The sequence below is a fragment of the Solanum stenotomum genome, unplaced genomic scaffold, assembly GCF_019186545.1.
Source record: "Solanum stenotomum isolate F172 unplaced genomic scaffold, ASM1918654v1 scaffold34104, whole genome shotgun sequence".
In the NCBI taxonomy this organism is placed as follows: Eukaryota; Viridiplantae; Streptophyta; class Magnoliopsida; order Solanales; family Solanaceae; genus Solanum; species Solanum stenotomum.
The window spans coordinates 1-24,958 of NW_026032776.1; the positions used below are offsets into that span (position 1 = coordinate 1).

Here is a 24,958-nt window from a genome sequence, read left to right on the forward strand (position 1 = left end):
GTGCAGATATGGAGCATGAAACAAGATGTCTGCTTGTATGATTTCAGAGAACATCGCAAAGTATCTATTTTTGTTCTTTCTTTTTCTTTGTTGATTCATTTAATCAAATCAAACATCAGCTACTGAGTAATATGTTTTTGTTAGGAGATATATACCATCAAATGGAGTCCAACTGGCGCTGGTACAAGCAATCCGAATAATCAGTTGTTGCTGGCAAGGTATGCTAGTTAGTAGTTACATTTTTCTAGGCAAATTTTGTTCAACGCACCAATTCTTTAAGTAGAAGAGTAACAGATATATGCTAAAAGCGCACTTAAGCTTTGAAGCAAGGCTCAAAAGCCCCAGCAAACATTCAAGCCTCAAGAGTTGAGTTTCAAATTTTAGAATGATTGCAACCTGGCCCGTAATCCCCTTGCAAGTAAAAATAACCCAGAGAGATACAGTTTCACTTTAACCGTCCAGCAATTTGTTTTTATGTATGTGCTGATTTTATGTATAGCACTTAACCTTTTTAGTTCTTTGAGCTTATTGGTTTTGTTTTATTGTCTGTGTAGTGCTTCATTTGACTCTACCGTGAAGCTATGGGATGTTGAACTGGGACATCTTCTTCACAGCTTGAACGGTCACAGGTAATGGATATTAACTCATTATGTCTACTTGGAATGGACACAGGAGATAGTAAGGCACTCTTAATATATTCACACTTATTTAACTGTCAAATATTGATAGGCTCGAGTATTATGAAGTTTGTTTACTCAGTTGAACTATCAATATTTGTATATCTTTCTTTTAGATCATCAAATCTTTGTATTGCTCTTGTTGAATGTTTTTGTTTTACTAATTAAGTAGGTACTCTTCCATTTTGAATCCAGGGAACCTGTCTATTCTATTGCATTTTGCCCGAACGGTGAGTACTTGGCAAGTGGCTCATTGGATAAATGCATGAATATATGGTCAGTTAAGGAGGCCAAGATTGTAAAAACTTTCAATGGTGATGGCTGCATTTTTGAAGTGTGTTCAAACAAGGAAGGCAACAAGGTTGCAGCTTGTTTCGCAAACAAGAAGGTCTGTGTGTATGATATGTGATCGTAGAGGTTGGGTAGCTTTGAAAGGACTTGGGAACAGAAAATTTTTCATTTTAGTTAATTTATGCACTTATTTGGACATATGGTGTAAGACTTTGTTTTGTATCATGCATTCTTTCATTGCTTTAGCAATCATGTAGAGGTTCTTTTTCGGCTTAATACATAATTAACTATTTAAACTTGTCAAAATATTCCAGTTAGACATTTGATCTAAGTCATGCTTCAATTGGACATGCCTAATTTGAATGTCTAAATAGAATATTCTGACTTATTAATAAAGTTGGTATCAAGCCTGATTTTTTATGACAAAATATTCATGGGCTAACATACGAAAAACTGAAAAATCGTCTAATTCCTGTAAAAAGACCCCAAAATGGACTCTAAAAATTGTGAGACTGTACGTGTTGCTCCCAAAACTCCCTACACAGGGTTTCATAAAGGTTTTTCAAATAAATTGTTCGAAAGTCATATCACCAAACTAATCATGGTTTAATTCCTATAAATTGGCCCCTAAATTCCCAAAATGGACTCTAAAAAATTGTGAGATTGTACGTATTGTTCCCCCAACTCCCTGCGGAGGGTACTGTAAAGATTACGCAAAGTAATTATTTGGAAGACATATCACCAAAATATTCATGTGTACACACAAAAAATTAAGAAAATCACTTAATTCCGGTAAATTGGCCCCTAAATGAGTAAAATGGAGTCAAAAATTTGTGAGAGTATATGTGCTGCTCTCCCAACTCCCTACGAAGGGTTCCGTAAAGGTTTCGCAAGGAAATAATATGAAAGTCGTATCACCAATATATTTATGGGCTAACACATACGAAAAATTGAGTGAATCGCCTAATTCCTATAAATTGGCCCCTAAATGTCCAAAATGGACTATAATAATTGTGAGATTGTACATATTGTTCCCCCCTACTCCCTACGGAGGTTTCTGTAAAGGTTTCACAAAGAAATCGTCTGGAAGACATATCACTAAAATATTCATGAGCTAACACATACAAAAAACTAAGAAAAATGCTTAATTCATGTAAATTGGCCTATAAATGCGCAAAATGGACTCTAAAAATTGTGAGATTGTACTCTCTGCTCCCCTAAATCCCTATGGATGGTTCCGTAAAGCTTTCGAAAAGAAATCATCTGGAAGCCATATCACCATAATATTTATGGGCTAATACACACGAAAAATTGAGTGAAACGCCTAATTCCTGTAAATTGGTCCCTAAATGCCAAAAACAAACTCTAAAAATTGTGAGATTGTATGTTGTCCTCCACCAACTCCCTACGGAGGGTTTCGTAAAGGTTTCACAACGAAATTATTGCAAGTCATATCACCAAAAGATTATTGGGTTAACATACACAAAAAAACTAAGAAACACTCTTAATTCATGTAAATTGGCCCCTAAATACCCAAAATGGACTCTTAAAATTGTTAGAATGTAGGTACTGCTCCCCAACTCCCTACGGAGGGTTTCGTAATGGTTTCGCAAAGAAATCATCCAGAAGCTATATATATCACTAAAATATTCATGGGCTAACACACTAAAAAGTGAGAAAATCGCAAAAATCCTGTTAATTGGCCCCTAAATGTCCAAAATGGACTCTAATAATTGTGAGACTGTACATACTGCTCCTCCTACTCCCTGCGGAGGGTTCCGTAAAGGTTTCCATATATGTAGTATATTTATTATCCTCAAACAATTTGTTTTACTAGTGATGTGATAACTTGATATTTTTCTGTAGATAAATAAAATTAATTAGCTTATTGTGAAAATTATAACTAAATAAAGACTTGTATTGTATTTACTTGTTTTCCCACGAGTTGGTGGAGTGTTTTTTTAGATTGTCCCAATACCTTCTGAACGCTCTTTGCGCACAATTGGAGCTCCTAATCGAAGAGGGTCCAATATCTTGTCTTCTATATCTTTCAACCATTTTTTATTGAAATATGGTACTATGCAACTTTTCTAGATAGTCATCTAACTCAAACGAAGCAATTTTGAGATTTCTTTAACAAAATTCACAACACTCCATATTTGATTTGCTAAGATGAATAAGACTGCAAGGGGTCGTTTGGTGTGAAGGATAGGTACAAATAGTCCTGGGATAAAGCCTTAGTGGTACTTAACTGAGTGTTTGGTTGGGAAGTTTGGGACAACTTATCCTGAGATTAATAAATAGTGCCAGGATAAGTTATCCCTTCAAAAGGGTGGTATAGTAATCCCATCACAATTTGTGATGGGATAAATTTATTAAATGACAAAACTACCCTTCAAACCTTTTGGCTACACTCAACTTTTCATTGATAAGCTTTCACAACGCCGCTTTGGTCTTAGCTTCCATGTTTCTTCTCTTCTTCATTGCAGTAAGAATCTCTCTTTCATTTGGGTACACTCAACTTTTCATTTTCGATTGAAGCCATAGATGGGTGATTGAAGAACTTCTTTACCAATAACCTTCAACTTTCAAGTTTCTAACAAGGTTAAATATTTTTTTCAGAATTTGTTTCTCTTTTCTTTCTTTGTCATCATTAATAATTCTCTGATNGAGTGTCCGCCCCATCAAGAGAACATCTTCCCAATTATTAGAAACGGGGTGAATCAACGCCTTTTGGCCGGTCTGAGATGCATCAATAACGTGGATTCAGGGTCACAGGAAGTTGCATTTTAATGCCTAAAAACGTTTGAAAAGTTTCTGCTATTTGTCAATTGAGAAGATCAATCTCAGATTTCAATCCATTCAATATCTCCTACATTTATATGATACGATACACGAAAATCCTGACTCCACCACTAATCGGAATTCAACTATTAATATTTTAATCATACGAGAAAGTATAAAGGACGAATTTAAGTCGTTTCTATAGATATTGAAGGACTGACTTGTGAGTACCACATTGATAAAACACAATTAAATACAAACTTTGTCCTAATAAAAATGCAGCACAGATTAGCTGAAAGACTTACGCAGCCACGCAGTGAGCACAAAGCGAACTATTCTTTCGCCTTTTACTAAAGAATACCGTGTGCGCGCTGCAATTAGTGGCATACGCCAATTTTTGGAGGGGTTCTCTTCTTTAGATTACCCCAACAATTCTAGTTCAACATATTTTTTACGTTTGTCCTTCTTATAGCTGTGTTATTACAAAATGGCAAGAGAAGATTGAAAGTCATTAATACATAAATGTGCCTTTAACTTGATCTATATAACCTAATATATATTTGACGCCATGTAAGATACAAATTTCCATGTAATTTGTTCAACACTTTTTATGTTTGTCCTTCGTATACATTTTATTTATGTATGCCCTTCTTATACCTTTGTTTTGCAAAATGGCAAGGGAAAATTAAAGACATAATAAACAAATGTGCTCTTTAACTTTGTTTTAGTTGTGTTACATAACATAATACATGTTGGACGTCACATAAGATACAAATTTCCATTTAGAACGCCACATAAGACATATATGTCTATTTGTTCAATCTTATACAACTTTAAATGCCTATTTGTACAGATACGAAGTTGGAGGACATAGATGTTAGCTATAAGGTCAAGTTAACACGTATGCTTATTATTAATGGAAAAGAGCTAAGTTCAAGCTCGGAGTAAGAAAATAATTTTCAAAATTTTGGACTTAAAAATTGTGAAAATCACTAAAGGTCATGTATGGAACTTGAGTATGTGACTAAGGAAATCTTTCAATAGTTTACGTATAACAAAAAAAAAACCATTCTTTCCTATTTGTGCATTTTGAATTTTTCAACCTAGCTCTGCTTAGGGGTGGTTATCTCAACCCATTATGACCCGTCCAAATTTGACTCAACACACCCAATTGCCACCCCTAGCTCCTCCCCCTGGGACGTTATTATACATCTCTAACTAACAAAAAAAATTCATTAAAACACTATCTAATACAAAGTTCAATAATATTGTCCACTCAAATATAATGTCTATCACCCTGTTTGTTGTCTATGTGGTGCCATAAATAAAAGAAAAGATCAAAAATCAAGGGTAAAATGTCCCTTATCGGCTGACACAAAGAAAAACAAAGATCTAGATGGATATAAAAGAATAGGAAGGAGCAACAAGAAACATACTTACCTGGACGGGGTCAATGGTTGATCAATAAGACCCATGGCCTAGGTTTGTGACCTTCATTGCACTTTGGAGGGGTGCCTACCTAAGGTCGGCCCAAGTGGTCGAGCCTACGTCATAATTTGTTGCAGCGGGGGCTTGCGTTCGCGCAGCCCCTACCAATTCTTAAGCAAAATTTTCTTACTTTTGTTTTGTTTTATGTTTTAGTTGTAGCCAACCATTGCTGATATATATTTTGAACTTTTATATAACAGTTGAACAAATAATCTGTTCAGTTGGACCATGAAAACCAGTAACATATGTATCCTTTTAACTAATTTACATGGACTAAAAAAATGATGAGAAATCTTAGCTCTGAGATGCAAGGTTCCATACGCTACTTGATAAAAAAAGGTGACTTGTGCATTTGGAGGATCCAACACGGGTCCGGTGCAACAACATTTTTGGAGAGTCTAAACAACGTAGATTATACCATAGAAGAAGCAATTTAAACAAACACAACTATTACTTTTTCCGAATTGATTGAACCATGTGCGATGTTTCATTGAACACCTTGAAGGAAAAGAAGCAGAGAGTAGGAGTGAGTTGAGTACCACATTGATAAACCATGCCTAAATACAAACTTTGTCCCAATATAAAATGTAAGCACAGATTGACTCAAGATTTCACGCAGCCACGCAGTGAGCACAAAGCGAACTATTCTTTCGCCTTTTACTAAAGAATACCGTGTGTGCGCTGTAGTCAGTGGCATACGCCAATTTTTGGAGGGATTCTCTTCTTTAGAGGACCCCAACAATGCTAGTTTTAACCAATACATGTATTCTTATTCATAGTCTTTGTTTATATTCTGTTTTTATAATATAGGGACCAATATTTGTGAAGGGTAGATAAAAATTGACTCAGTTACTAATTCAATGAGAGTTTTTCAATCAGTGTTCCATTTTATTGAACATCCTTCAAATCGAAATTTCTGATTAAGGGCGAAGGACGGACAAGAGGGAAATGATATGGAGGAGCAAATTCTAGTTGTGAAACAAAAAAATGCAAACATAGAGAATTAAAGCTACCGCATTTCGCTGAACCTGTAAGCTACACATTGACTTTGTCCAAGCATAGAATTAGTTGAAGTGCACATAAATGTGTCAATACACCACGGTAATAACAAGGAAAAAAACGAAAGGGATGAATATCAGATTGCCCTGTGCACATCTTAAGTTAGCATTTCTGTTAAAATCATAATGTACCTCATAGAATTAGTCGAAGCGCACACAGGTCAAAGACATCACGGTTGTATGAAGAATAAAACGAAAAAGGAAATAACATTATGGAGCTGTTCGGTAAGAAGGAAAAATGTTTTTCATGAAAAATATTTTCCTCATACTAGAATTCAGAAGAAATTTTAAGGACCATATACATTATGTGGAATATGTTAAGGATCAAAATAAAGTAATCCCTATACATTAAGGACCATTTTGATCATTTTCTCCATATAATCTGTTAAGTTGGAGCATGAAAATTGCATCCTTTCACTATTTACATGAAAATGATGAGAAATTTGCCTGAGCTGCGGAACTAATGAGTCTATCAAGAGCATCATCCGTCCCCCTTTGCTTAAAATATGATAAAATAGAGTTGTTTGAGACCAAATGTTATAAAACCAGAAGCACTCTGGGAGCAAACCCTCAATTCCTTCTTAATGATGGAGTTTGAGAAATTCTTTCTTTTAATTGTCAGGGTCGTCATGAGTGATATCGAAATCATATCTTAAATTAGATGATCGAGAAAGTATACAACAGGACAACTTAAGTAGTTTGTATTTGAAAAACATGTTAGATTTTCAATCATAAAGTTACTGAAAAAGAAGCAGAGAACAATATTATAAAGGAGTAAGTGAGATGAGTACCACATTGATTAAAAACGAGTATATACAAACTTTGTCCCAATATAAAAATGCAGCACAGATTAATTGAAGAGCTCACGCAGCCACGCAGTGAGCACAAAGCGAACTATTCTTTCGCCTTTTACTAAAGAATACCGTGTGAGCGCTGCATTTAGTGGCATACGCCTATTTTTGGAGGGGTTCTCTTCTTTAGAGGACCCCAACAATTCTAGTTTCAATTTTTAAAATACTTGTCTTACAATAATATAATATATAGTATTTTATATGAGCAAAATTTGTGCTGCTTAACAAAAAATGCAAACTGCTTTTTCTGACTTAGTTTATGCTTGGCTCGTTTGATTTGGTCCGGATTAGTCGAAGTGCACATAGGCCAAACACATCATGGTTGAAAAGACATCAAGATCGGTTGTATGAAAAGACGAAAAAAAGGAAATAACATTATGGAAGTGTTCGGTATGAAGAAAAAAATATTTTCGTCCATATGGAACACACATATAAGTTGAGCAGCTTTTGCATTAAGTATAGATTTTTGTTAACATCGGTTTCTACACAACACCTTTGATCTCAGTACAACTAGACACTTGACTTTGTCACTAAAATTGGATTATATGATTTAGTCAATACTCTTTTTTTCTTAATAACAAGGGAAACCACAGTTGCTATCCTTTGGGTGCGCACAGAGGTAATCCGCACTAGATAAACCCGGTGCAACGAGCTCGACCTAGAAGGCAAACCCCTTGCTTTCACTGGCAAGCGGTTTCAAACTTGAGACCTCCAACATGGAAGTCCCAAAGCCCAAACTACTAGGCCAGCCCAAAGGTTATGATTTACTCAATACTGAAATTCACAAGGCTTTTTAATCTTATTTTTATTTGCCCATGAGTATGGTAAAGATTTATTTACTATTAAATGAAAAAAATAATGAAAAAAAAGAAGATGAAGTGCAATATATCCCTCATCGGTTGACACAAAGTAAAATATGTATTAAGATGGGAATAAAAAAGTAGGAAGGAACAACCAAAAACATACTTACCTGGACGGGGTCAATGGGCGATCAATAAGACCCATGGCCTAGGTTTGTGACCTTCATTGCACTTTGAAGGGGTGCTTATCTAAGGTCGGTCCAAGTGGTCGAGCCTACGTCATAATTTGTTGCAGCGGGGGCTTGCGTTCGCGCAGCCCCTACCAATTCTTAAGCAAAATTTTCTTATTTTTGTTTTGTTTTATGTTTTATTTGTAGCCAAGCATTGCTGATGTATATTTTGAACTTTTGTATAATAGTTGCACAAATAATCTGTTCAGTTGGACCATGAAAACCAGTAACATATGTATCCTTTTATCTAATTTACATGGACTAAAAAAATGATGAGAAATCTTAGCTCTAAGATGCAAGGTTCCATATGCTACTCGATAAAAAAAGGTGACTTGTGCGTTTGGAAGATCCAACACGGGTTCAGTGCAACAACATTCTGGAGAGTCTACACAACGTATATTATACCATAGAAGAAGCAATTTAAACTAGCTCTGAGATGCAAGGTTCCACACGCTACTCAATAAAAAAAGGTGACTTGTGCGTTTGGAGGCTCCAACACGGGTTCAGTGCAACAACATTTCTGGAGAGTCTAGACAACGTAGATTATACCATAGAAGAAGCAATTTAAACTAAAACAACTGTTATTTTTTTTCGAATTGATCAGTTGAAAAATCCCTATGCTATGTTTCATCGAAGACCTTGAAGGAAAAGAAGGGGTGAGTTGAGTACCACATTGATAAAACACGAGCAAATACTAACTTTGTCCCAATATAAAAGTGCAGCTAAGGTTTGGTTAAGCACTCACGCAGCCATGCAGTGAGCACAAAGCGAACTATTCTTTCGCCTTTTACTAAAGAATACCGTGTGCGCGCTGCAATTAGTTGCATACGCCAATTTTTGGAGGGATTCTCTACTTTAGAGGACCCCAACAATGCTAGTTTTTAACCTTTTCTACATGTGTTCTTATACATGATAACATTTTTTATGTTCTGATATTATAATATAGTGACACTCTTTTAAGTTAACATCATATATATAGTATAGGATTAGTCGAAGTGCACATAGGTCAAAGACATCATAGTTGTATGAAGAATAAAACGAAAAGAAATAACATTATGGAGCTGTTCGGTTAGAAGGAAAAATACTTCTCATGAAAAATGTTTTCCTCTGTACCATAAACACCCTATAAGTTGAGAAACTTTTGCAGTAAGTTTAATTTTCTCAAGAGTATGATAAAGATTTGTTTGATATTAAATGAAACAAAAAATAATAAGAAGAAGATGAAAGGCAATATTGTGGATAATATTCCTTTTCTTTTAATGAAAAGGATAAGTTACATCTTTTAGCTCTCCGTAATTAATATATGTGAACATTGCTAAGTCGTTAGTATATGTGAAGTAGGAGAGTTACTTCCACATTAATGGTTCACATTTATCTCAAGTGTCAGTTTCTTAACTTCGTAAGAAAATATTCAGAAGACTTGAAGTTACTTTTGTATTATAACAAATTTGTCATGTAAGAGTAATGTTTCATTACATTGATTATACGTTAATTTCTTACATTCTTTTGATGGATGAAAACGTAAATAATCTTCCTATTTAAGGATATCATTTGGGAGCTAAACACAGAGAAGAAAAAAAACAAATGTCCTTTCTTTCATTTACTATCTCCTTCACCAATTTCTTTATTGGCTTAAATAATCATTCTCCCTATTGTAGATTTCCGGGCAATTGTTTTTGTGCAATTCCAAACTTTCAGCCATGAGTGCACGTGTTTGAGAATAACTGTGGAACCTTGGGGAGCGATCGGCTACAACGATTTGCACCAGAGTCAGGCCAAAATCGCGTTCAAGGCAGTGGCTTGCCACGACACAGTGTTTGTGTTAAGTTATTTACTACTTTATAATTTTAGTCCAATATCAATATTGTAGTATTTTTCCAACAAATATATCCCTCATCGGTTGACACAAAGGAAAACAAGTATTAAGATGGTTATAAAAAAATAGGAAGGAACAATAAGAAACTTACATACCTGGACGGGGTCAATGGGTGATCAATAAGGCCCATGGCCTAGGTTTGTGACCTTCATTGCACTTTGAAGGGGTGCTTATCTAAGGCCGGCCCAAGTGGTCGAGCCTACGTCATAATTTGTTGCAGTGGGGGCATGCGTTCGCGTGGCCCTACCCAATTCTTAAGCAAAAATTTCTTGTTTCAGATTTGCTTAGTCTCTTGGTAGGGGTTGCGCGAATGCAAGTGGGGAACTGGTAAGATTGTCCATCTCCAGTCTTATCATTCACTTCTTGTTAGTTATTGTTATCTCTTGTATTCAGATTACCTAATCAGAAATAATAAAAAATGAAAGGAAAAAGCAAAGAACTAATCCGAGTCCACAGAACCCACTGTGTGTCCTTAAGAAATTTAATCCCATCAAGTACCCGAGGTTGCAGATTAATTCCTCCCAATATAAAACGGATTAACCATTAAAGAAGTAGCGGTACCTCAAACTTCAATAATTTCAACGAACTCAAAATGACAGCAACGAATCACACACACAAACACGATCGATCGATTTTATTTTGTAAGAAATGTATGCAAGAGAAGGGAAGAATTCAATGCAGAAAAATGAGAGAAAACCTCTCTATTTATAGCCAACAAAGGGTAAAAGTCACAACTTTTTGGAAAAAAGACAACCTTTCAGAAAGGTCACAACCCTTTGGAAAATGCATAACCTTTCAAACGATCACAACCCTTTAGAAAAGATACAACCTTTCATAAAGGTCACAACTCTTTGGCAAAGTCACAACCCTTCAGGAGAGTCACAACCCTTCATTTCCTGTTCACACCTTTAAAACCCAACAGTTATGGTGGAGAACTTCACGTTTAAAGTTCAGATATTCAACGGCTCTCTACTATTTTAAAAAGTAACTCAAGGATTCAATCTTGCATTCCTCGTATACTTCTGCACTCAATAGCCACTACGCTACGGGTCTCTATTAGTATTAGTTCTAACGTGATGATTATTAAACTTAGACCTTTTATGTGTTAGGTGAACCAACTTTGCCAAATTTGCTAGAGTTGTGGAGCTAACAAGTCTATGAATAGATCATCGAAATCGTGTGGCTTTTGATCCATAGCTAACAATATCACAACATGTTAGGAGTATCTTCGTATTATTTTAGCCCAACAACATACTGATACTTCCGTCACATTGACAGACACCCAATGATTCAAAATATTTTTTTTTTATATAGACTTCTTCTGAGGAGTGATAAAATCTTAGCTCTGAAAGACAAGGTTCCATTCACTACTCGATCCCATTATAAAACTATATATGTTACTCGAACTCTATAAAACAAGGTGACTTGTGCATTTGGAGGATCCAACATAGGTCCGGTGCAACAATATTTTTGAAGAGTCCAAACAACGTAGATGATAAGACCTACTTAAAGTAACCATAGAAGATGCAATATAAATAAACGCAACTCTTATTTTTTCCGAACTGATCAGTTGAAAACACCCTATGTGATGGTTCATCGAACACCTTGAAGGAAAAAAAATAGAGAGCATGAGTGAGTTGAGTACCACATTGACAAACAAGGAGTAAATACATACTTTGTCTTAATATAAAAGTGCAGCACAAATTAGATTAATAACTCACGCAGCCACGCAGTGAGCACAAAGCGAACTATTCTTTCGCCTTTTACTAAAGAATACCGTGTGCACGCTGCAATCGGTGGCATACGCCTATTTTTGGAGGGATTCTCTTCTTTAGAGGACTCCAACAATACTAGTTTTTGACCTTTTCTACAAGTATTCTTATTCGTAGTAACATTTGTTTATATTCTGATATTATAAAATAGTGACACTCTTTTATAATAACACGACACCATGGTAATAACAAGAAGAAAAAAACAAAAAGGACGATATCAGATTGCCCAGTGCACATTTTTAAGTTAACATCATATGGTACCACATATAATTAGTCAAAGTGCACACAGGTCAAAGACATCGCGGTTGTATGAAGAATAAAACGAAAAGAAGAAATAACATTATGGATCTATTCAGTAAGAAGAAAAAAAAATACTTTTCATGAAAACTGTTTTCCTCTCTACCAAAAGCACCCTATAAGTTGAGAAACTTTTGCAATAAAGTTAAATTTTTCCAAGAGTATGATAAAGATTTGTTTGATATTAAATGAAAAAAGATAATGATAAAAAGATGAAGGGCAATATTTCCCTCATCGGTTGACACAAAGGAAAACAAGTATTAAGATGGTTATAAAAGTTTAGGAAGGAACAATGAGAAACATACTTACCTGGACGGGGTCAATGGGCGATCAATAAGATCCATGGCCTAGGTTTGTGACCTTCATTGCACTTTGGAGGGGTGCCTACCTAAGGTCGATCCAAGTGGTCGAGCCTACGTCATAATTTGTTGCAGAGGGGGCCTGCGTTCGCGCGGCCCCTACCAATTCTTTAACAAAATTTTCTTCTTTACTTACTATTCGTGTATAACTAAGGGTCCATTTCAACCCTAGAACATTTTTCTATTGGTTTATTTGGATTAATGGATGTAACATTAGTGTGGCAACATTTTACTACATTTTTTTATTGGTGCATGTTAGTCCTTGAGAAGTAGTACACTTTAGAGGATCTCACTTAAGCGCAACAACATTCTAACATTTCTTTCCTATTTGTGCATTTTCAATTTTCAACCTAGCTTTGTGTAGGGGTGGCAAAATCAAACTCAACTCGTTCAATCCATTTAATCCGCTTAAAATAATTTGCCTATTCATTAGCTCAATCCAATCCATTAAAAATTGAGTTGATATGTAATCTGAATTGACTCATGAAAAATCTTATTCAAATATTTTTAAAAAACTTTTTTTTCAATTTGATATATTGTATATAACCATAACAAAGATTTTTTTTTTAATTAGATACTAAAATAATTTAAAAGAACAAGTAAAATAATTACGCTTAGTAAATTTGGGTTGGGTCGGGTCTTGAACTGTAATGTTTATTGTAACCCATGACCCAATCCATTTTGACCCAAGAAAATTTGGGTTGGGTTGGATCTTGATCTGATTGTTGGCTCAACCCATTATGACCCATCCAAATTTGACTCAACACACCCAATTGTCACCCCTAGCTCCGCCCTTGGACGTTATTATACATCTCTAACTAACAAAAAAAATTCATTAAAACACTATCTAATAAAAAGTTCAATAATATTGTCCACTCAAATATAATGTCTATCATCCTGTTTGTTGTCTATGTGGTGCCATAAATAAAAGAAAAGATCAAAAACCAAGGGCAAAATGTCCCTTATCGGCTGACACAAAGAAAAACAAAGATCTAGATGGATATAAAAGAATAGGAAGAGCAACAAGAAACATACTTACCTGGACGGGGTCAATGGGCGATCAATAAGACCCATGGCCTAGGTTTGTGACCTTCATTGCACTTTGGAGGGGTGCCTACCTAAGGTCGGCCCAAGTGATCGAGCCAACATCATAATTTGTTGCAGCAGGGGCCTGCGTTCGCGCAGCCCCTACCAATTCTTAAATAAAATTTCCTTCTTTTGGTTAACTTATATTTGGTTTTTGTTAAACAGTGATAAATAAAATGTAGTGCATTTTAGAAGATTTGACACGACAACATTTAACACTCGGGTGCATGTTGGCAGTTTGTCCTCATCAAGTAGTGCATTTTAGAAACTCGGTGCATGTTGGTCCTTGAGAAGTAGTGCATTTTAGAAGATCTTGTATGACTGTGGCAACGTTTAACATTCGGGTGCATGTTTGTAGTTTGTCCTCGAGAAGTAGTACATTTTAGAGGATCTAACATGAGTATGACAACATATAACATATTTTTGAAGAGTCTAAGAAACATAAATTAGAAGGCCAAATAAGAAACATATATTTTCTGATTAAATGAGGTGAGTACTACATCGATAAATAACGAGTAAGTACAAACTTTGTCACAATATAAAAATGCAGCACAAATTGTCTTCGAAACTCACGCAGTGAGCACAAAGCGAACTATTTTTTTGCCTTTTACTAAAGAATACCGTGTGCATGCTGCAATCAGTGGCATACGCCAATTTTTGAAGGAGTTTTCTTCTTTAGGAGTACCCCAACAATACTAGTTCCAACTTTTCTAATATGGTCTTATAATGTTATACTAATGTTTTTTTTATTACTAGTCTCTGGGAACGTGCTTTCCACGTGAATCACATGCTAATTAGTCCAACATCTTAAAATTATATAACTAATGTGGTAATATGTTTGTGATGACCAGAACTAAAATTGAAATGATGGAATATACATAACACAATGGATTGTTTGAACATCTAAATTTAGTTATGTAAATCAATTAGCATACCAAACATTTAACTTCATTTTCTTGTTTCTTTTACATTGTCTACATGTGATAAGAGCAATGTCGGATCAAAGTGCAAATAATTCATGTGTAGAAAATCTTGCATTGTTATTTGATTCCTTCTATAGCCGCATAGATATTAAGAAAATTTATCAAATGAAAGTAATATTATCGAACTAATGTAGATATTTGATCAGTATATGTTTTTCTTTGAATGATCATTATCATTTTCATGATGTAAAGCTACAAAAGTAAAGTTAGTTATAATAGAGATATTTAAAATATATATCACTGTTGCATGTACATGCACCCTTTGTCTGATTCAAAATTACAACCTCTTTCATTTGTAAATGTAAGAAAAAGAATATTGACATTGTTCAAAATTTAATTAAATATTAACAAAATATAACACTATAATCATATCCCAATAGATATAATAATAGGCACTCAAACAATCTTTATAAATAGGAATGACCAAAGTAAAGTATTCAAGCAATTTCTATGATTATATGTTTTTTATTTATTTTTTCATCTACCAGACTAATTACAAGCATGTCATAAATATTTTCTTACGGATAGTTTAGTATAGGTTATAGACTACTGGCTGTGAATGAAATCGAAGACATCTATAAAGGTATTCTAAAAATTGAAATGTTCTTGTACTTATAATTTGTGGATTAAAAAAATAAGAATCAATTATGATCAATAAACCTCAAATGAAAGTGTAAATAACCAAACAATTTATCTTTGTCAACACGTTGAATTAGTACCAATTTATACTCTTTCGGAAGTTATTTCTCCAAACTCAAAAGAGAATTTCAGAAAATTATAAAAGTATTGAACCTAACGAAATAAGTATTAAGAGAATGATTTCTACAATCTGACCACGTACAAAATTACACTAATAACTTATCTTTTAAGTCTGGCAGGACGCTCTTATAATCAAAGGTTCCGATGTCATCATCCAACTACCGAAAAGAAAAGCATATCAAAGAAATTATAAGAGTTTTCAAAATGTTCATCTATGTAAATTCATTTGATAAGATATGACATATAGCATGATTAACCATTGTGTGTATCGAACTAAATATTTTGATAATGTCATTTTTCTTTGTACCTACAAAATTATAATATTGCAAAGATGAAACAAAAAAAGAAGAACGAATACGAACTTACTCGAGATGTGAAATCAGAAAGATGATAGGCTAGACTCTAGAATGATTAACATCTGATCTGATGATAAAGAGAATAGACACAATATATTAAAGTAAAAATGAGACTTTAATTTTTGTTTCCCTCTTCTGTTATGCCTCTTCATTTCCATCATTTAAATACGTAGTATTTATTATTATTATAGGGTAGGATTAACTGAAGGCTGAAAACTAAATAGTTGTACATTGTAATTAAGATACTATAAATTAAAAGATTTATATATAATATCAAAAAATAACTCCAACAAATTAATAAATCCAATTTCTCATTAAATTAATTTACTCACCTATTATTAGAGCATTAAAATAAAAATTAAGGAGACATTATATTAATCAACGCAGGTAAATAAAGTAACAATTAATTAATTTATAAATCGGGCTAGGAGATAAACTTCAAAATTTAAAAGAAGGAGAACGTGCCTTAAGATAATTAAACTTAATTATTTACTAATAACCAATTAGATGATTTTTAGAATTTTAATTTAGGATAGGGATAAAATAGTAATCCAACTTTTCCCTTTTAACTTTAGACTATGTTGTTAAATTAATAAATGTAATTAACTTTTCAAGTTTTAAATTAAGAGTAATTAAGACTGTAAAATAATTAGCAATTTATTTACTAATATTTAATTACTTTGATTATGATTTAGTATAGGGGCAAAACGGTAATCTAACTTTTGCCTAACATTCTTCCCACTTTTAGTATAATATATAATATAATATATATATGATATGATATGATGATGATATTGTTAACAATCTTTGTTGAGGGTTGGTAAAAAATGCCTAGTACTAATATAGAATTTTTCTCGAATACTCAATGCTTTTATCAAGATCGCAGGATCAAGGTCGATCAAATCATCTAATTAAGAGTGGAGGAATATTTTTTTTTTCTAAGAGCCATCATGAGGACTAAATGATGTAGTATGATACCCCTATAATTTAGTTGATTAATGTTATGAGATTTAAACTTTATATAAGCAAAATGTCCCTCATTATTGGTTTACACAAAGGAAAAGAAGGATTTGTATTGGATATATAAGAATACGAAAGAGCAACAAGAAACATACTTACCTGGATCGGGTTAATGTGTGATCAATAAGGCTTATGACCTAGGTCGATGACTTCTTTTGCACTTTGAAAGGGTGCCCACTTAAGGTCAGTCCAAATGATCGAGCCTATGTCATAATTTGTGGCAGCGGGGCATGCCATTCGCGCAACCCCTAACCAATTCTTCAACATTTTCTTCTTGTTCTTGTTAAGCTTGGTATTCAATTAGAACTTTACATGTTTTTATTGATTTATTGGATTTACCAAGTGATACACGTATAATGAAAAAAAAATACACTTCTTTGCTCCATGAATTACTTGACTATGCTTGACACAAAAAAATTATGTCATAAAAAATATATATTTTAAAATGTTGGTCAAAATTCACAGAGTTTAAATCTCAAAAAGCAAAAATATTAATTGGAACGGGGAATATTCAAGATACTCATTCCAAAACATCCAATGTGATATCTCATCTATCATCTTTTGAGCATATATTTCTTAGATGCCGAAGCGAATTCAAAATTTAAATATGCTTATACAAAAAATACATAGAAAGCAATACATTTTAAAAAAGGAGTGAAGGAATCGGAGACGTATTTAGGATTTTGAAAGGATGGGTACACTTTACAAAAAAAAATGAATTTAAGATATTAAATTTGAGTGGTTTGGCCTTTATCTTTTCACATCGAGTTTAAATCTTTTTTATTTACATAATTTAAAATGATGAGTCTATTTTTTATAAAATATAAACTTATAATATAGGTTAAGTTTTATTTTAAAAAATGGAAATCACAATTTGGAATCTCAATTGCATATTTTATTCCAAAAAAAAGATTAAATATGCTCAATTCACTAAGATGAGGATCAAAATGAACAAATCAATAACTTTAGAGACTAGAAACGCTATTTTCCTTTTCCTTAAGTATGAATTTTGATATTTCCTTTTTATTTTCCCCAAATCCCTCTCCCTGTTAAAAAAAAAAACCTCCCCCGCCGTCAGTTCGCCGCCGTCAGTCCATCTCCCTGCGCCGGCGTGCCGCTGCTGCAAGTCTTCCACACCGACCGCCGGAGTCCTCCGTAACTGTAAGTTTCTCTTCAAAAACTATTCGTCGCCTTATTTATTGTAGTTGTTGTTCCTTTTTTTAAAAATCGTGCTTTGCTTTGTCATGATTTCTATAGTTTTTGCTTTGATATGATTTTACTTGAGCTGAAAGTCTATCCGAAATAACCGGAGTAAGATTTGTGTAAACTCTATACGCTCTAGACTTTGCATTGGTTATGTTGTTTATACCTAAATTTTATGGTTTCCTTGATGGAGTTTTGCTGGCTGTATTTTCACCTAGTAGTAAGAAAGAGGATGAAAGACCTATTGATGCAATGTTGAAACTTTAAACATGGATCCAGTATTGAAAATATATTCTTATTCTAAACATGTATTTGAAGAGAGAAATAACAAGATGAGGCACCTAAGGGTGTGACGTAGTTATCAATGAACTTGGTTGAGAATCAATAGGTCACTGGTAAACTAGGTGATTTCTTTTTCATATGTTCAAGTCTTGGTGGATAGAGTTACACGGTGATTGTACCGGTAGAAGGTAGCAGGTACCGCGTGAAATTACCTGATAGCTGACCTAGACTCCACGGGTATAAAAATTAAAAGAAAAGCACAGAAGCTGCTAAATATTCATACATTTCTAAGAGGATTCACACAACAGACAATGGCTACAACTACTTATAACAAAAAGAAACTGGCAAACTATGATAAATTCAATCACTATTTGCAAATAACAAAACATCTTACGAATCTTCCTGCCAATTCCATGTGCACTAGGCTGTCATCCAAGGACCTTGCCATGTAATGTCTGATATACAATTTTTTTCTTCATTTGCTGTTGCATTATCCCTGTTCCATTAGTACCTAATGTGTATGGTTATAATCACCATATACTACCTAGGCCACCTTCTTTTTTATATGCCATTGCCTCTCACCCTTGCAATAATGCTTAAAATGATTTTACCTCTTCCCATCAGGTGTCCTTTAAGTGCACGCCAAAGAAAGATGAAAGAACAGATGGCTATATTAGGGAATAATAGAATTGAAGATGTTCAGTGGCTTTGTTCCTTAACCGAATCTGAGCTTGTAAGTTATCTCTGCTCATTTTTTTCCTTTTTCTTTTGGGTGATGACCAATATCTTATGTGTGATCTGGTTGAATTTTTTAGGATTTATTGATAGGTTTGAAAGTTCTGATTCAACAACGTGCCAAAAAGATTGGTCATAAGTCTTTAGCTAACAAGTTTGATTTGAAGACCCTTCGAGCCCTCAGTGAGTTTTTGCTTCCTCCTCTCCATAAGTTGGTAACATTTATTCATTACTTGAATGGTGCATCATCTATAAACTGGTATTTGCTGTAGAAATTGGTGAATTTTTTGTCTGTTTTTACTTTCCTTCAGATGGACACTAACTTCTGTTTTTAAAAAATATCGTTACACTTGAGCTCAATAGCGAAAAAATTGCACAGTTATAGCAAGTAAAGAACAAAGGGAGAAGGAAAGAATGAAATCAGAAGATAAGAAGAGGGGATATGAGAGGAGGGAACTCAGCTTTTTCAGTCATTACATCTTTATAATACTTCCAAATATAATTTAAAGAAAGAAAGGTAAAATGGGCAAACAAGTCTGAGATGACATATTAGAGGGTTCTAGAGGGCTTAGGATGTACTAGGAGCATCTTGAAGGAGTTTTTATCTATAAAGAGCTTTAATGGATTCATTATGCAGTCGGGCTACTTCATAAGCATCCATGAGAGTGGCAGGGTTGGCTATCCTCACTAGAGACTTGATCTCTTGTTTCTATACGTTGACAAAGCAAGTTACAAAGTGGAATTCAGTAGGATGGAGGTTAATCATCACCATATTGGTTGCACCCTCCATTGCTCCTAATAACTGTCCACAGTTCCACATCGCTGAAGTTTATTGAACTTATATATAAAATCGCTAAACCTCCTGTGTAGATCTGCCCAGAACATTAGCCAAGATAGACCATCCACTGGGAATCCTTTAAATGCTCTTTAAATCAGTAATTAACTCGATGCATTACTTGTTAAACATAATTCAGCTTCATCTATTAGGAATTTGATAGGTTTCAAAATATTTTCCGTGCCTTCTAATCCAGCCCTCGGATTGATGCCACCAAACTCAGGAAAATGAAGCTTCATTTTCGGAGCTTCTGTGCTGAATAGGGAGTGTGATTTGGTACTGGTTCAATGACAGAAGCGAGAAGCGAGGTGAAGTGGTAAGCACAGAGCGACTGCTGCTTCTTTTTATAAGATGATAAGAAGAATCATAGCTTATACAAAACTTGGTATTTAGAGACACAATGTATTTTTTCGCATTTCTTAAAGTTGAATCTTCGTAGAATTATTGAGTTATTGTGGGTTTCTATCCTAGTGAGGGTCCCTTCATTGCTTGCTTCTTCTTGTGTTGTGTTATTTGTCCTGCATGAATATCTTGCATTACTGTAACTTCAAAAAACTTTACCATGCCTTAATGCGATCAGGTTTACTCCCCTGGATACTTTACAAAACAATTCACATAATCACACCTGTTTTTCGGCTGCCAAGGCTTTAACCTTACCAAAATCTTTTTCAGGGTAATTATTACTCTTAGTTATAACTTGCAGAAAGAATCCATGTAGTTGACATGTATCACATGTCGGTTTAACTGAAGTTTTGATCACTTCACTATTTGGCAGGTTTCGTTTTGATGGAGAATCTTAAAGGAAAACTTAGAGATCTCTCTGGTACACCTGATACAGCCGAGTCCTCATCAACTTTAGATGCATGTAATTTGTTGAATTATGATCTAGACAAGACTTTTGCAAATATGGGGGTTGAACAGCTGAGCTCCTACATTTGCAACAACAAGAGGAAGAGAATTTTGGAGATGTAAGTTCTCTAGAACTCATTTAATCATTACCCGTAAGTTGATTTATGAATCATATTGGATTGTATTTCTGAGGTCATTCTTCCAGTCTATCCTCGCTTATGATTCCCAACTTGTAGATAATTTTCCAAGCATGACTTCACGCACCTAAGGGTGTGGTCTAGTTGTCAATGAAGTGAGAGGAAAATCATAAGGTCTCAGGTTCAAATCTCAGTTGATACAGATCACTAGGTGATTTCTTCTCTTTTGTCTAAGTCTTGGTGGACAAAGTTACAGGGCACCTGTTGTTGGTGGTCGGTAGTAGGTATCCCGTGGAATAAACGATACGCACGCAAGCTGGCACCAGATACCACGATTATAAGACAAAAAAAGCATGACTTCACGATTCATGCATTTTTGTGAGCAATCTCATTTTCTGAAATTTAATCAGATGCATAAAACAACATTTTGTTTCCCAACTTTTGGTTTCCTCGATACATTAAGTCACATTATTTTCTATAGTTAATAGGTCTAGTAAAAAAAATTGTCTCCCTCTGGTATCTGGTTATCCTCAAGGCCTCGACTAATTTGGATTCACGTTGTGTAAGGCCCATTCAAGAGGGAAGTGCTCCTTTTCATGAATTTTTCTATTTCCGGGGTTTGAACCTAAGACCTTTGGTTATACGTCTCGTAATTGAACTCTAGATATCGTGTATTCCAATATTCTTTTTCGTCTTCTAAAGATAAATGATTTCAGATCTTCACACTGCTTGTGTATTAAGTTCTTAACTTGTGCTGTAGGTTTTCTGAAGACATGGCTCCAAATAGAAAGCAGAGAGTTAACAGTGACAACAGTAGATCCATGTAGAAATATAAGTTATTTCCTAAAATGTAATTCAAATTTTGATGTTAGGGATATTATTCCCAATTTTGCTTTTCATTTTTTGAACTATATTGTGTGTAGCTTTAATATTTTTTTTACTTTTAATTACAAAAAAGTTGATTTAGAGAAAGTATAGAGGATGCTCATATGGTTGCTTTTCAAGTGTAGCAGCTTTTGCTCTTTTTTGGTTTTTGTTATTATTGATCTTCTTACCAATTCAGAGACGGATTCAAAATCTGAAATGTATGAGTTCATACTTCCTACAACGTCCTCAAGTTTTGTATTGGTTTCCCACCTGATATCATGTACTTGCATTGGACCTGATGAATTCGGATTAACTTATATTAAGCCCATATAAGTTGAGAAGTAAGATGGCGTTGATGATAATCAATATTTTCTCGAAAAGTGATCTATTGATGGCATTTGGTATGAGATCGAATGAACTTGATCGAGAGGGTGGAATCCCATTAGTAAAAGACCTTCGCTTTTTGGATCAATTTTCACACGATCGAAAGTATAGGAAACAACGCGTAATAATTAAATTGAAGAATAAGATAGCAATAGAGTAATACAACAACATATCCAGTTAAATTTTACATAGGGTCTGACGGGCTAGAGCGTATGTAGATTTTACCATTACCTCGTAAAAATAGATAGTAATACAATAATAACTTGTCATATTGATATGAAAATAAATGACTTCCAGTTATAATTAATCTTCTACCATAATCTTCATCCCCTAGTTAGCTAATGGTGTTATAAAAAAACAGAAAAGGTACTTCTATAATTGACTTGTTAATTAGTGAGCATTCGTGTAACTGAATGATTATATATTTATTTATTGGAAAAATTACTATATATTATTTGTAAATGTAAGTTCGTCAGAGATATTAACCATTGTAAAATGTAAATAAATATAAACTCTCTTCCCAAAGCTCACACGTATCTTTAAAGTATATTCTCTGATCTAGTGTGTGGAAGTGATTAAACTCGTAACCTAGAGATCATACAAAAATAATTTTATTGCTTTAGGTAAAAATAAATCTAACGTAATTATAAGTTACGAGTTTATGTTAATTTAGTTAAAATATTTCAGTAAATAATACCATAAGTATTTAATTGTGTTGGTACTCAAGGATGTAGCCTAGTAGTCAATGAAGTGTGTGGTTAAGGTTTCAGGTTCAATTTTCACCGAAGACAAAATAAAAACACTAAATAATTCTTCATAAACATAAAATTCTAATTTTGCTACTGACCGAGGCTCTCCTTCACTTGAAAATATCATTACGTCATATCTTAGTTCAATCGGTGTTCACTCGATTATTTTATTGAATACTTATTATCAGTAGATATATCTGAAAACTTTCATATCAACTTATACAGATGAGATGAAATCACCTTCTTCTTGTTTTATATTGTTCTGTTGAAATTTGAATTTCGATCTTTAAGATTTATATTTATTTCATTGATCGCTAAATTACAAAAGTGTTTTATATATGCAATTTGTTTATTATATATCTTCAATTCAATAAAAGTAGGAGCACTGTTACAAAAAGAAACAATTATGGAACACAAGAACAAAGCAACGTTCATTTTTGCAGAGATTAATAGTAATATTTATAATTTTATATATATATTTTTCTGCAAATTTTTCATCTGCTTTCTGCAAGTGGCCTTTTCCAAAAAGCTTAAATAAAAGATAAAATTGAATTAATTTAAAAAAAAAAAAAGAAACTGCCAAAAAATGAACTGAATTTCATGAATGTTTTATTCTTCACATATTATTATTTTAGTAATTATTTACTGAAGAGGGTGGTGGTTTAGCACTGACAGTACTAATTACATCATACTTAATGATAATCTAATTAATTAAATTAATTAACGGTCTTATTTGTTAATTTTTACCTTGTTTAGAAGGTAATTACTATGGATGGACTACTGTAATTATAGTGGAGAATAACTTGTCAAACTTTCAATCCTTCTATTTTAATCATGTTACGTACTCGGTGATGATTCGTATAACTGATCTCAATTTATTTGTATAGACGAAGCTCACCCGGTGATGATTCGTATAACTGATCTCAATTTATTTGTATAGACGAAGCTCAAGGGGTGTAAAGGATTCAATAAATTCCCTATTTATTGTTTTCTATGTGTTTAGTATTTCGTTATATTTTGAATCAACTTAGTAAAATTCTAATTCCGTGACTTTGATATATTGATAGTGTTGTTAGGAATCTTTTACTCTAATATACAAATTTTATTGTTTCTTATCTTTCTATACTCTCCTTCGAGTTCTTTTTATTAAGATTTTTCGATATAAATAAATATTATTGTTTCTATTTTTCGAAAATAACTTTTTCTTTGTTTTGATTTTTTTTTTTTTTTACAATCGTCCTATTGAGTACAATTTGCATGTTTATTTTCAATTCCCCATATTTGCATGACTTTTCATAAACATAAATTTATCATGATCAAAGTACACAAAAGTTGCAACCCCCCAAAAAAATTTAAACACTTCTAATTTCATGATTTTTCACATACAAATTTCATGATTCAACATTCAAGAAATTAGCTGCAACGACAATTTATTCGGTATAATTCTATCAGTATGATTTAGATAAAAGTAAAATATACCTAGGCTATTTTCGATAGATTGTCAACTAAAAAAATGTAACTGACATGAGATCATAAAACATAAAGTAATAAAATAGCAAGATACAAAACTTATTCAGTATGATTTAGAAAAAAAGTAGAGCATACATAGGTTATTTTCGATAAATTTTTAAGTAAAAAAATGTAACTAACATGAAATCGTAAAATATAGAGTAATAAAATAGCAAGATACAAAATAATTAAAATGACATATATAATAATAAATTCAAGAAGTTGCATTCATGTAAATTTAATCAGAAATAATTATTTTATATTTAGTATTTTAAATAAAATAAAACAAAAATTCAGCTTGAGGCAAGGTGCTCAGATTTGATACCATCTGTCTATATCAAATCTCACAAACCCATGCAATTGCCACGTAGATCTTTGTTTTTATGCTTACGTGTCTTCTTTTTTTTGTTATTATAATTATTTTTATCTTTTTAAATTTTAATGTGGTATATATAATTAATGAAAGAATAGTACATAAATGATATAAAACCAACGGTTTTCCAATAGATAAATGTTTTTACCTATAAGTTATGACACATAGCACATGCAAATTAATATTTTTTGCTAAATAAATCTTTAGAGATTTGTACTTTTTATTTTTCTATATGAAGTTTAGTAATATGATTAGAGACTATTTCTATAGTAAATTATACTATATATAGATTATTATCTCACTTAGTGAAATTTCACTGAATATATTATTGATAAATGATAATAATAA

General features: G+C 33.3%; 2 protein-coding genes and 12 non-coding genes across 14 annotated transcripts; all 14 read left to right on the forward strand.

Moving 5' to 3' along the window:
* Positions 1 to 6: 6 nt before the first annotated feature.
* On the forward strand, positions 7 to 1,086 carry LOC125852341 (WD40 repeat-containing protein HOS15-like; the record flags this gene model as incomplete). Its single annotated transcript, XM_049532091.1, has 4 exons — positions 7 to 60; positions 145 to 218; positions 555 to 629; positions 873 to 1,086. Coding segments are annotated over 4 exons (417 nt in total), but the record flags the coding sequence as incomplete, so codon positions are not given.
* A 2,973-nt stretch (positions 1,087 to 4,059) lies between these two features.
* On the forward strand, positions 4,060 to 4,176 carry LOC125852347 (U5 spliceosomal RNA). The gene has a single exon (XR_007445005.1). It is a non-coding gene; the product is annotated as a U5 spliceosomal RNA (small nuclear RNA).
* Positions 4,177 to 5,184: 1,008 nt separating this feature from the next.
* On the forward strand, positions 5,185 to 5,345 carry LOC125852345 (U1 spliceosomal RNA). The gene has a single exon (XR_007445003.1). It is a non-coding gene; the product is annotated as a U1 spliceosomal RNA (small nuclear RNA).
* Positions 5,346 to 5,857: 512 nt separating this feature from the next.
* On the forward strand, positions 5,858 to 5,974 carry LOC125852350 (U5 spliceosomal RNA). Its single transcript, XR_007445008.1, has one exon. It is a non-coding gene; the product is annotated as a U5 spliceosomal RNA (small nuclear RNA).
* Positions 5,975 to 7,167: 1,193 nt separating this feature from the next.
* LOC125852348 (U5 spliceosomal RNA) lies at positions 7,168 to 7,285 on the forward strand. The gene has a single exon (XR_007445006.1). It is a non-coding gene; the product is annotated as a U5 spliceosomal RNA (small nuclear RNA).
* An 826-nt stretch (positions 7,286 to 8,111) lies between these two features.
* Positions 8,112 to 8,272, forward strand: LOC125852353 (U1 spliceosomal RNA). Its single transcript, XR_007445011.1, has one exon. It is a non-coding gene; the product is annotated as a U1 spliceosomal RNA (small nuclear RNA).
* A 654-nt stretch (positions 8,273 to 8,926) lies between these two features.
* Positions 8,927 to 9,043, forward strand: LOC125852351 (U5 spliceosomal RNA). The gene has a single exon (XR_007445009.1). It is a non-coding gene; the product is annotated as a U5 spliceosomal RNA (small nuclear RNA).
* Positions 9,044 to 10,142: 1,099 nt separating this feature from the next.
* Positions 10,143 to 10,303, forward strand: LOC125852356 (U1 spliceosomal RNA). The gene has a single exon (XR_007445014.1). It is a non-coding gene; the product is annotated as a U1 spliceosomal RNA (small nuclear RNA).
* A 1,475-nt stretch (positions 10,304 to 11,778) lies between these two features.
* Positions 11,779 to 11,896, forward strand: LOC125852349 (U5 spliceosomal RNA). Its single transcript, XR_007445007.1, has one exon. It is a non-coding gene; the product is annotated as a U5 spliceosomal RNA (small nuclear RNA).
* Positions 11,897 to 12,425: 529 nt separating this feature from the next.
* Positions 12,426 to 12,586, forward strand: LOC125852354 (U1 spliceosomal RNA). The gene has a single exon (XR_007445012.1). It is a non-coding gene; the product is annotated as a U1 spliceosomal RNA (small nuclear RNA).
* Positions 12,587 to 13,514: 928 nt separating this feature from the next.
* LOC125852355 (U1 spliceosomal RNA) lies at positions 13,515 to 13,675 on the forward strand. Its single transcript, XR_007445013.1, has one exon. It is a non-coding gene; the product is annotated as a U1 spliceosomal RNA (small nuclear RNA).
* A 461-nt stretch (positions 13,676 to 14,136) lies between these two features.
* On the forward strand, positions 14,137 to 14,254 carry LOC125852352 (U5 spliceosomal RNA). Its single transcript, XR_007445010.1, has one exon. It is a non-coding gene; the product is annotated as a U5 spliceosomal RNA (small nuclear RNA).
* A 2,524-nt stretch (positions 14,255 to 16,778) lies between these two features.
* On the forward strand, positions 16,779 to 16,939 carry LOC125852346 (U1 spliceosomal RNA). The gene has a single exon (XR_007445004.1). It is a non-coding gene; the product is annotated as a U1 spliceosomal RNA (small nuclear RNA).
* A 792-nt stretch (positions 16,940 to 17,731) lies between these two features.
* On the forward strand, positions 17,732 to 21,636 carry LOC125852342 (uncharacterized). Its single transcript, XM_049532092.1, has 5 exons — positions 17,732 to 17,848; positions 18,797 to 18,905; positions 18,988 to 19,090; positions 20,518 to 20,710; positions 21,489 to 21,636. Exons 2-5 carry the CDS (start codon positions 18,825 to 18,827, stop codon positions 21,553 to 21,555), a joined length of 444 nt encoding a protein of 147 aa, XP_049388049.1. The 5' UTR covers positions 17,732 to 17,848; positions 18,797 to 18,824; the 3' UTR covers positions 21,556 to 21,636.
* Positions 21,637 to 24,958: the final 3,322 nt, after the last annotated feature.